At 35.4% G+C, this 12,743-nt stretch overlaps 1 protein-coding gene across 1 annotated transcript in view; it reads right to left on the reverse strand.

Annotated features, from left to right (window-relative positions):
• The window catches only part of PTPRN2 (protein tyrosine phosphatase receptor type N2), a 530,861-nt gene that overhangs the window by 495,408 nt on the left and 22,710 nt on the right, over window positions 1–12,743 (reverse strand). Inside the window, exons 4-5 of the mRNA XM_032234973.1 lie at window positions 5,735–6,188; window positions 2,039–2,281 (exon numbers count right to left, since the gene is read on the reverse strand). Of these exons, the coding sequence (XP_032090864.1) occupies window positions 2,039–2,281; window positions 5,735–6,188 (697 nt within the window). The remainder of the gene's footprint in view (window positions 1–2,038; window positions 2,282–5,734; window positions 6,189–12,743) is intronic.

The following is a 12,743-nucleotide window of genomic DNA, read 5'->3' on the forward strand; positions in this document are numbered from 1 at the left end:
GCTTTATTATCTGTAAATTGCTGAAAGTCTTCAGAAACAAGCAGCCTAGACCCAGCTAAATTTATTATTGTTGTTGTTGTTGTTTAATTATAACTAATATTTAATAAATACAGAATAAGATGTGTTCATAAATCTGAAAATTATTCTCAGAAAGATTTGTCTTTTTGTATTCAATGGATGTATCATATTGAAATATTTAGCACTTAAACTTAGAAGGTCCATTGCAATCAATGGGGATAAAGTTAATCACACCTATTTAAGTCCTACTGATTTCAATTCGCAATTCGCAATTTAATGGGTTTATATGCCGCCCAATCCCGGAGGACTTCGGGCAGCTTACAAATACGAAATGAAGTAAAATAACACACAGGGGGAGAAAACAAACAATACAAACAATTTAAAAACACAACATACATTCGGTTAACTGGGGGTTGCACCTGATTTGGAAATCAGCAGCCCCAGGCCTGTCGGAACAGCCAGGACTTGGGAAGGGTCCGGATCTCTGCTGGTAGCTCCTCAAAGGAGTTCCTTTTTGTACCACTCAAACCAGATCTAATCCTATGTATTTGGAGGATATCTACTAATCTAGGGGTGGGTTCTGGCTGGCACTACTTTCGGTTCACTCTTAAGTGTGCTTCACGCATGTGTGTGCTTGATGCACATGCTTGATGCATGCATGTGCAGTGCAATTAAAATTGTTCTGCGCACGCACAGAACTGAAAAACAAAATGATGGTGCCAACGATGCCAACTGGGGAACCGGTTCAGAGGCATGGACGGCCTGGGTCGCACTACCAGTTCGGTCAACCTGGGCCAAACCAGTAGGAACCCACCCCTGTACTAATCCTCCAGCACTCTATCACCAGAGGTGTGAACTGCTTCCAATCTTTTGGCTTCCTGGAAAAGTATTGCTTTTACTTGTTGGGTTGGTGCCTCAAGAGGGAACTCACTGCTGGAGGCCATTGATGGGGTAATAAGACTTCATCCCCACCTATCCGTCTCTTAGTTCTAGTTTCAGTATAGTTTTTAAAATCTTAATCTATGTAGCTTTAATATTTTAATATTTCAATTATTTTTCTATCTGTTTTTTAACTTATAAGCCACCCAGAGTCATCTTATAGGGGAGATGGGTAGCATAAAAATTTAATAAATCAATAACCAAATAATACACAATAGTCAATTCCAAATTTAATCACACTAACATTAGAATTAAGTATATAAAGCTCAAGTTAATCAGTAAAGCAACAAAGAATAATCACTAATTTTAATTGCAATACTGGGTTTAAGGGGTTCATCTCATTGGTAGGATTCAAAAATTTTTACTATTGGTTCTGTCGGTGTTCCTTGGTGGAGAGAAGCATGGCTTGGTGGGCGTGGGAGGGGAAAGATGCTGTAAAATCTCCATTCCCTCCCGATCAGCTGGAACTTGGGAGGCAAAGAATAGATGGGGGCGGGCCCAGTCAGAGGTGGTATTTACCGGTTCTCCAAACTCCCAAAATTTCCGCTACTGGTTCCCCAGAACTGGTCATAACGTGCTGAATACCATCTCTGGCGCATCTATATCTAAAGGTCTTATGCAATCCTATCTTACACTTTTTCCATTCATCCCCTGAATTTTCACTACAAATGTTCTGAAGGTTTTAATCCCTGGTAGTCCATGTTCAGATGCAGAAACTTTCTTAAAAATCAGTGGGTAAGAAGGAAAACCACTTAAGACTTTTCTTTGTCTAAAAATTTTCCCTCTGAAAGACACCACCCAATCCACACATTACCCTAATCCTAGCTCACTAATACAAACTTCTATGAATGAATAGTGTCCCAGCATTATTCGTACTCATTATCTGGATCAAATTACAACTGAGTGATAATTACCAGCCCATTCTTGAACACACCATAATCATAATAAGGGAAAAGGAAAGCAGGGAGAAGCTAAAGTGTTTTTTTCTCTCCTCCTAGTTACACTTTGCAAGGTATTTTAATCTGATTATGCAAAGCATTAAAATAAAGGAAAGCTACCGCACTGAATATAATAATAATACCTTGCACGTGAAAACCTTCATTCTCTCCCATTTCATAATTGTTTTCTCCTTCTGCACCCACTCCTGTTGCAATTCTCTCTCCTTCAACCTTCCCAGCAGCATTGTTCTTTTCTCCATTTGTATCAAAGATTTGAACAGCTTCAGCAATGATATCAGCCATCTTGTCCAGCTCCAGTGGGCTCAACTTATCTACATCCACATGATGTTTCCTCAGGTCTCTCAGAACATCTTGAATAAATATTTCTTAAGAAAGAGGGGAGGGGAAGGGAGGGAAGGGAAGTTTGATTACTTGCAAAATTTTAATATTACATATAAGAAAAAGAGAAACCAAGCATTGATGCTTTAGCTCCAGTCCTCAGTAGGAAATATTTAATTATCCTTATCATATTATTCAGTGTTAACAGGTATAAATAATAACCTTGGGAATATTTTTTTTTCTTTTTCCAAATACGTTTACTGAACTCACTCCATTACGCGGAACTAGGGATTCAAACTACCAAAACAAAACAAACAACCAAACAAACACACACACACACACACGTATGTGTGTGTGTGTATATATATATATATATATATGTATGTATGTATGTATGTATGTGTGTGTGTGTGTGTATGTATGTATGTATGTATGTATGTATGTATGTATATATATAATGGCTTTCTGCCTGGATGGCTCCCAGAGTGAGCTGATAGACAGAAAGGGAAGCAGTATGCTCCCTCCCATATTTGGGCATACCAGGGGTTGTGACACCATACATACATACATACATACATACATACATACATACATATATAATTTTCAAGAATGGGAGAAATATTAATATTCATTATATTTAAATATAAAAATGTGTTTGTTCTATTAAGAATTAATTTGAATCTATATCAGGAAATGAGAAGGAAAAAGATATTTAGTTGGTGTTCACACAATGTATTAAAGGACTGACTAACCAACCTAATTGTACATGGTGTGCAAATGTAACATATGTGATTAATTTGGAACTTCATGTATTGTATGAATCCCCATCATGGGTTAAGTTAACTTTGCCTATGTAATGCTACCATAGCCATTTTTAAGATAAATATATCCCTGAATATTGTGCAATTTTTACTTAGGTTCCCTTTCTCCCTTTTTCCTCCACTTTGGCTTCCACATCCTAGGCATATGACTTAAACTTCCTTTCTCACATTCAAGAAAAGACTCTGAATCAGGAAGTCAAATTCTAAGTATTTGACGTGGTAAACTTAGTTCATATGATTTCTAACTACAAATTCTAAAATCTTACCTGGTAAGATTATCATAGTCAATGTTGATATAATTAAACAATTTGATATTAATCCATTAGACATATACTGGTAGTAATTGTGCCAGCTTGGTTAATAGTTAAGAGACCAAGGTAGACTTTGGGAGATTGAGTTCTAGTCTTCCTTAGGTACTATGAAAGTTAGCTGGGTGATCTTGGGCCAGTCAATCTCTCAGTTCAACTCATCACACAAGGTTGTTGTGGGTAAAACAGATCAAGGAAGGAGTATTAGGTATGTTCAGCATCATTAATTATTTATAAAAATAGTAAAGGCCACAAATAAATCTATTCCTAAAGCAGTGGTTCACAGCAGTTTTTTTAAGCCCGGTACATAAATCTGAGCCAGTTTAAAAAACCAGCACAATGTACCTTATTCTGTATGCAAGAAATTCACAGATAATGATTCTGAAAATGTGCTCTAAAACTAGTTGCTTGTTGTAAAATAGGTTATTAGGAAAAGCTCACAATGCTACCTCAAACATTTATATGTCAAACATAGGCTTATTAAAATAAATTGTACTATTCTTTTATAGATTTTGCTTGTTTGTAACATTGGTTTAATTTATGTCACAACTAGCTGTTCAGCAAAATCCTGGCTGGGGTTAAATAACCTGTGCTTCATTCCCTTTCACTTCTTTTTCTTCTTTTCTATTATGCCTTATCTCTCTAGCCCCACCCCGAAAATGTCATAATCTACATAGCAAAGCAAAGTTGCAATCTCAAGCAAAATAAAAATAAAGGAAAAGAAATGACATTGAAAATGGATGCCCAATGGCCCAGCTCCAGAATCCACTAAACAGCAGGTCTTTCTAATTGAATAAATAAAACCAAAACAGAAGGGGGAGGATCTTATTTGCCTATAATGTGCTGTCTCTCACTCTGAGCACTCACTAGGATGCAAGCCCATTAAAGGAACATCTCCCAGAGATAAACTTCTTATTAAAAGTAACTGGTATCTGTATGTAAAACCTAGCCCCCATTATTAAAGGATGCATTCCTGCTATTATGAAAAAGTCTTTCTCCAAAGTGAAAAAAAAACCTGTAGACTTGTGGCATAAATAGCAATAGTTTTGAAAAATAATCCATGCACTACAAATGTATAAGGTTTTTAAAAGCTGGCAAAAACAGCTGTGTATATTTGGTATGTGAATCGACTTAAAAATGAAAACATAATTGAATGAAGGAAAAGATAATGTTAAAATCTCCCCATTTGCAGCAATGAAAGTCCAAATTTACAAAACAAAAGATTTTTTTTTTAATGCATTCATAGCATTGTATCTAGACACCACAAAAGTTTTATCAGGTTCCATTATGCCTATGGAAGTCCAATAGGCAAAATCCAATACATTTTGCAGCACATTATTCTCAGTAACCATTAAGTACCCAGCTCTATGTAGGCTCCTGCTAAGAAAGGTGAAAGAGGGGCCTTGCATGATAATGAAACCAGCATGGGTATAGCTTTGCTCTAACGGTAGACCTATTCCGGAGATGCGCGCAGTGTCACCTGCGCCTGCATTTACATTCCATTTTGCTTCTGAAAGCTATTATCAGGCAGGTGCCTCGCCATGAATGCTGTCACTTTAGGCATGTCCTCACTAGGCTTTCTTCTCACTAAAGAGAACACTTCAATTGATTTTGTGCTTTCACAGCAAAAGAAAATGAAAGCATGCAGTACAAAGGAGATGGGTAAAGAAAAGATACATCAAAACATGGCTATGTAATACTCCAAGCTCCTACAAAGGAATTAATGTGTCACCAACAAGTTATATCAATCTGAAGAAAATAAACTTCTCAATGTCCGTGCGTGTTGTTGGGAGCATGATTCCAAGGTGTTCTACAAGAAGGGTAGGTGACCAGGATTTCCCTGATTCCCTACTTGCCATAATTCAATGTGGAGAGCAAGTGTCCATTTCAATACAATTCAATGTACCTGAAGAGATATGACCAAAAAAAAAAAGATCTGTATATGAATATCAAACCTGGATGATAATTTCAAACTGCCCGTTTAGGACTTTACACTGCAGTCCTTAACTGAAGAAATTGCAATTCTGAAGCAGACTGAGAAATTACAGTAATTGCTATGATCCTTAACTGTTGTTATCGCATCCCATAGCATAGAGTTTAAATCTTGTTCGGTCTCTCTCTGACACATTAGACTATCAAGCCACCCTGAAAATGTATACTGCAGCTCAAAATCACCAAGCTCATTAACACGAACCTCTGAGATGCCTGCCCATCATTATTACATTTCCAGTTAAGCAATTTTTCAATTTAAATAAACTCTAAAGAATCTCAGGATTTCCTGAACATAGCTTGAAAATCACTAAATTAAAAGGAAACAAAAATAAAAACAAGATGAGCATGCATGCCTAAATAATGTATATGAATCCCTTACCATCTATTGGATTTAGAGAAAGCTTCAAATCATTCCGTGCAGATCCAGACACCGATCCTGATACTGGCCTCTGTAAAAACTGTGGTTTCATCTCAAAACCTCCTAGCTTTTCTTTGGATATTATTCCATCAAATTGGTCAATGTGAAGAGGTTTAACGCTGTTGTCATAAGGAAAAGTTTCTTTAGTCCTGCTAACAGATGAATGCCCATCAAGGTTTTTGCCTGATAATTTCTGAGTGATATATGCATTAAGTTTCATCAACAGATCTTTCCTGCCTAATTGTTCTTCAGGTTTTAGTTGAAATGTGTCCATCTGTGATTTGTTGAGGATCCTTGCAGGAATGTTTTCAATATACTTTGAATGGACAGGTACTGAATAGGTCATAGCAGGTGTTTTCCCTCTAGAATTCTGCATTATATAGTTGATCATGGACCTTGGTGGAATGCTGCCAACCTAACAGGAAAAAAAAGTGAATTGCATTAGAATTATTCTTAGGATAATCCATTATAATCAACCAACATGTTGATTATAACATTCAACTCTGTAAGAATACATATAGTTGATTCTTCTGTTTTGGGCAGGGAGAAGATAATCTATGTTATATTTACCAACTGATTATTTTCAACCTGTATATACAATATGAAAAAATGCCTTTCTGTTTGCTTATTTTTCACTAGGCATGGGGATACTTTAGCTATCTAGTTTTCCTACATTTAAAGAGGGATTTATGAAGACATTGAAACACTAATCTCTTAACCGTTTCATCATTCTGGTTTTTGAGCATTCAGAATAATAGGAGCTTGATCTTAAGTTTAGTTAAAATTAAAATTCTTGTGTTCTTTCTTAAAATGCAAAAAAAATTCCAAATCCATGAAAATGAAATAGAAATACCCTAAAGAGATGGAAATAACATTTCAGCAATCTATATGGTCACTGAGAGATCCTAGAGTTAAAGGTTATGAATACTGCTTTACTAAAAATAACAAGAAATCCAAGGAAGGGAAGGAAGAAATCCACATTTACAGAGACACCCTATGGGTTGTTATTAATGTAACAGTAAGTTTTAAACATTAAGGCGAAAAAATCCATTTGGTCGCCAATGGTTAGCAAAGATTTGATGGCATATATCAGCCTTCCTAGGCAGAGCAGAAGGGAAACAGACTAGATGAGCTAATTCTCCTTTAATATAAGGCTACATTAACAGAATTTTTCTGTCTGAAAGTACAAATCACTCACCAACTCTTTTTACAGCGTGATAAGTTAGAGAGGACCCTTTCTGAGTTTCTTTCTCTGTCCTGAGGCTGCTGGGGACTCCCAGTCCCTTATCAAACTTTCCTTAGCCACCATATCTTCCACCCTCCCAGGGTCTCCCAAGGTCATTCACACATAATCATTCAATCAAAATTTAAATAATTTTGACAAATTATTGACAAAAAAGACAAAACATTTAGTTGTTTTCTAACATATCCCTAAACCTTGTTTCAATAATATAATTCATATCCAGAATGATATAAAATATAGATAAAATAAATAAGGGTTGAAACTAAATTGATACTGGTTTGCAGATGGACATATAGAAATTGCATTTTTGAAGTTGAACTGCAGAAATTCAGATGCTAAACAGGTCATTGTTGTCTAATTCTGAATATCACTTCCCCTCCCCCAATTATTACTGAAGAGGAAGATATATATATTTTGGTGGGGGGAATGCAAGGAAAGGAAAAGTGAATGGGAAGAGTTGTTTCACAAACACATCTCCATGATCAGAAGATCCTTTTCAGAGAGACTGGGGTTCTTTCAATATCACTTTTCCCATTATGGTTCCACTTTTCTTATGACAAGACCACCAAACCTTAGCTTAGGCAGAGTACTCTGTTTCTATAATAGAAAACCTTATAAAATGCAGAACATAGAATAACAGAATTGGAAGGAACCTTGAGGGTCTTCTAGTTTGCAAAATATACAGTCTGGGTTACTGAGTATGGGTTTTAAACAAAGAGAGAAAAGTCTCAACGTTCTAAAATACAAGGGATTTTTTTTAAAAAATTCCCTGACATTCTTGTAGCAAACAAGTCTGTTGACAAGAACAAGACAGAAACCTGAAGCAGTCATATACAAATTGGGTGGAAGTGTCAATCCCAGGATAAGCTGGTATCAAGAGAATAACTTTGCAGGTCACAATCCAGCAGCCTGAAACACTGTTCAAAAAAAAATCCTAATTAAAAATGTTATATAAACAATAGTAAAGCCTAAAATATCCTCACTTCTGGCAGTCCAAAGCAACAGAGGTTGAAAATATATGTGCTCCTATGGAACCTACAGTTGCAGTATTAAATTTAATGTCTGGATAGAGGCTTAGTATTATTCAGTATTCCCTGTCATTGCTGTAGGGAAAATTCACTACGTTGTTTTTCATTGCAAAACAGTGGAAATCAAGTTCAATGTTATACCAGCAATACAAAGAAGGACCACATGGACCATACAGTGGTGCTTAAAAGTTTGTGAATCCTTTTGAATTTTCAATATTTTAATATTACCTAAACAGGTCCTAAAACAAGATCTCCTATGGAAATAATATTCCGTAGAGGGATGACCAAATCAAACATAAATTGTTGGCCTAAGGATTTGTTTATCTATTATTAAATCTATTTGGCACCCACCTTGCAGTTCAAGTTGAATCTGAGTGGTTTACAGTGCAATAAAATATGTAAATGTAAATGTAAAAACAGATTAAAATTATGAAAAATCATGAAAAGATTTATGTTTGGGGGGAAAAAAAGCAAAGACTTAAAACATAAAAACCTTACCCCATCTATGAAACATGGTACAGATAGTCCTAGCCTTGCAACTGGTGCTTAGCAACAGTCAAATTTACAACAGATGCTTTCCATAGCGACTTATGACTTGGTTTTGAAGTTCTAAGGACCTCCAGCCCCTGAGATTTTGGGCAGTTGGCAACCAACCTGCATTTACAGCCATTTGCAGTGTCTCACAACCACATGGCCACAATTTATTACTTTTTTGCCAGAAACTGGCCTTTACTTCCAGGTATCTCCCAATAGGTACAATGGATCTGCTTAACAAATGTGGCATTCACTTAGAGACTCTGGTGTTTGTTTAACCATCACTGCAAAAATGACACAAAATTGGGTGCGGTCAGATGGTGACCTGCTTAATACATGATTTATGACAATAATTCTGGGTGAATTACAGTCACAAATCAAAGATTACCTTAGTGCGCTATCACAATTTTGGCTTGGTTTACTACCTCTGACCAAGCAGCTTGCCGTTATTCAGGGAATCACAAGTTCTGAATTATTCCAGCAAATTCTACAGGAAAATACTAGGATGTCAGACCATGAACTTTTCCCAAAAAAATGAAGTAAAATGTCAACCCAAAACATGCAAATCATACAATCAAATAATATCCAAACCAGAAGAAAATTAATGTTTTGAAATGGCCAAGTCAAAGTTCTATTTTTAATCCTGTGTAAATATTGTACAAGGACCTGAAAGGGACACTACATGCAAGGAATCCCACCAACATCTCTGAATTAAAGGTATTCTGTAAGGAGGAATGGGCTCAAATTCCTCCAAGCTAATGTGCAGGAATGATCAACATTCATTAGAAACATATAGTTTCAGTTATTGCTAACCAAGGGAGGACACACTATTTACTGAAATGTTGCAAAAAAAATCAGTATCACACATCATGGGATTCTGTTGGTCAAAAATTTACCTCCAGGACAGTTGTTTCTGGGATGGTGTTGATTTCCATAAAGTAGCTGAAATAGGAGGTGAGATTGTCATGACTTTTATCAGAAGTTTGGCTAAATCCAGTATGTGTTTCAGAATATATTGTCGGTCTGTTTTTGTTTTGTTTTTTGCTGCTGTTTTATTGCATGGAGAGTCCAAAATTACTTCATTGTAAGTTCAGCTCACTTTCTATAATGTTTAGATTTATAGGGATTCTGAAATTCTCTGTGCTTGAAGATCAGTTAAAATAATTTGTTCTCAATTATTATCTAAAATAATTCTTGTATATTCTGTACAATTTTCCAACCTGAAAATTTAAGGGATTCAAAACATACTCTGACTAATATCATATTTGTCAGGCATGAAAAACTAGGCCCACATATGAAGGTTCAATTGAACTGATTTATTGATAAAAGCCTACTCACAGAAATCTTTTCAACAAGCAGTCAGCACCTGGTTAGAATTAGATAAGGACCAATGGCAATTAAGGATGGGTTGGACTCAATTCTTTGTCACTACATAAGGATTCTAAGATGATCCAACATTTTACTCCTCCCACAGGTTCTATTAGTCCTTATCCTACAATGTTCTGGCCAACATCCCACTTTTGTAGAATGGGAGATACCATAGAATAACATTGAAATGTCCAAATTTATATCAGGCAACAAAAACTTTGATCTTCTCTAAATAAGATCATCTGGTAAAGTTGCTTATAACTATTATAACTATAAATACATAAGTATTTATATATTAGAAAGTAGAGTAGAGTAGAGTAGAGTAGTCATGGTGGTGCAGTGGTTAGAGTGCAATACCGCAGGCTACTTCTGCTGATCACCGGCTGCCAGCAGTTTGGCAGATTGAATCTTACCAGGTTAAAGGTTGACTTTCATCCTTCCAAGGTAGGTAAAATGACCCAGATTGTTGGGGGCAATATGCTAACTCTGTAAACCGCTTAGAGAGGGCTGTAAAGCACTGTGAAGTGGTATATAAGTTTAAGGATAGGATAGGATAGGATAGGATAGGATAGGATAGGATAGGATAGGATAGGATAGAATTCTTTATTGGCCAGTGGGATTGGACACAAGGAATTTGTCTTCGGTGAATAAGGTCTCGGTGTACAAAAATATAAGTGATAAATCATGATCATAAGTCATCATAAATACATTCATCATGAATCATAAGATATATGAGAAACTCTTATGAAAAATAATACTATATTAGAAAAACTTCCAGATGACCTGGTTCCCAGAAATAAATGATTACCACAGAAAAATAATAAATCATGTTTGTCAAAAGATGATTTAACATCAAAATAATATAAAAGCTACATCAAAGTTTCTTATTAAAAAATGTATGTTACAATTAATTTAACTGCATTTATTGTATGAATCATGCAGAATGTTAGTCATGACGTAACCTAATCCAATAATTCATTCTAATAGGAAATAGTTGTAATTATCTTAGTCTGGAAGCAATCCACTTTTCCATTCTAAATCCATGCTACGGTTTGAGTATATAATACAGCAATTACAGAATGTCCCTTTCAATTCCATGATGGAAGAAATTATTAAATGTTCTTTGAACAGATGGAATTAATATTCATTTGAAGTTTTTGTACTAATATTTCTAAACTATTTGTTAAGTTGAACCATCACTTGAATGAGGATAAACTTTCTTTTTTCATATATTCCAAAATATAGTTTTGTTGACCCACCATGAATGATGTAAATGACCTAGATAATATTCCACATGAACAACAACAAAAAACCAGAACATTATCTTGCAATATAAAGTCAGATTGACTATGACATACCACCCGCTAACTTTAGATAAGCAAGTGACCTGTCAGAAGGAAAATTTCAAAGAGGTGCACATTATTTCATTTCTTTCAAACTGGTGAATATTAGACTCTCTACATTTAAGTGGCTAAAATAGTTTCTCAGATGTCATAAAAAAATGATGGTCCTCTACCTGAAAAAGTAAGTACTAGAATTAATTTAATTATCTAGAAAGTACATAAGGAACTCAAGAAAATTCACTCATATTTAAAATGTCACTAGTTAAAATCATAAGCAAACTTTATTTGACATGAAAGATAAATAAGTTAACCAAACGTCACTTTTTTCTCAGTTTACTCTGACTGTAGTCTTTTTATGAAGAAACTTGGTTTGCCAGCTAACTGTCATTACAAGAGACTGTGATACTATACATTAAACACTCAAAAAATAACCTCTGTTGCATAAGATGGTGATGTTAGCTTTATCAGGTAGACCAGACAGGAAACATGATCAGATAGGATAAATCTACTTTATTGTAAAGTTACAATTACAGAATCTTGAAAGTCTGCAAGTACAAATCTCCTGCCATTGCCTTTAAACCAGACTGATAAACCAACTGTTATTATGCACTCTCTTAGTTGACCATTACATATGCAGCATATCTTCACTCTATTTCCCCAGGACCTTACCATATAGCATTTTAGATTAAAACAATGAATGGCTTATGATATTATTTAAGTTTATCTATTTAAATAATGCTGCCTTGGAGAACTTGAGAAACGAAATATTGAAGTTATACATTACTGTTTTAAAAAAGTGTTAATGGCTTATGTGATAAGCAGGAGTGAAATTCAGCAGGTTCTGACAGGTTCTGGAGAAACAGTAGTGGAAATTTTGAGTAGTTTGGAGAACTGGCAAATACCACCTCTAGCTGATCCCAGAGTAGAGTGGAAATGGAGATTTTGCAATATCCTTTCCCCAGGTGTGAGGAAGAAATGGGGACTTTGCAGTATCCTTCCCCTAGAGTGGGGTGGGAATGGAGATTTTGCACTATCCATCCCCTGCCACACCCACAGAACTGGTAGTAAAAAAAATTGAATTTCACTACTGGTGATAAGCCATCCATTTTTTGAAAAAGAATAAAATTAAACTGCTTTACCTCAATTAGGGACTTAAAAATGCATGTGGAAGGAGATATCAAGTATTCATTTTAAATGAGAAAACATTTTTTGAGACAAACAATGTCCACAACTAGTGAAATTTTGTTTGTACACTGGATTCTGTGAGTTGTAATGTGTCCAGCTTAACTCCACTTTTTCAGGAGGGCTTGTAACAGAGAGTAAAATTAATTGGTTTTCATCAAAGAAATACCCAATGAGATTAAATCTTGCACTTCTTGTTCTGCATAATTTTGCTTCTGCATATTTCATACTAGCAAAGTTTAGCAGCTTGTAAGCACTTTTTCTTAAACATT

This window comes from Thamnophis elegans, chromosome Z, assembly GCF_009769535.1.
Source record: "Thamnophis elegans isolate rThaEle1 chromosome Z, rThaEle1.pri, whole genome shotgun sequence".
NCBI lineage: Eukaryota > Metazoa > Chordata > Lepidosauria > Squamata > Colubridae > Thamnophis > Thamnophis elegans.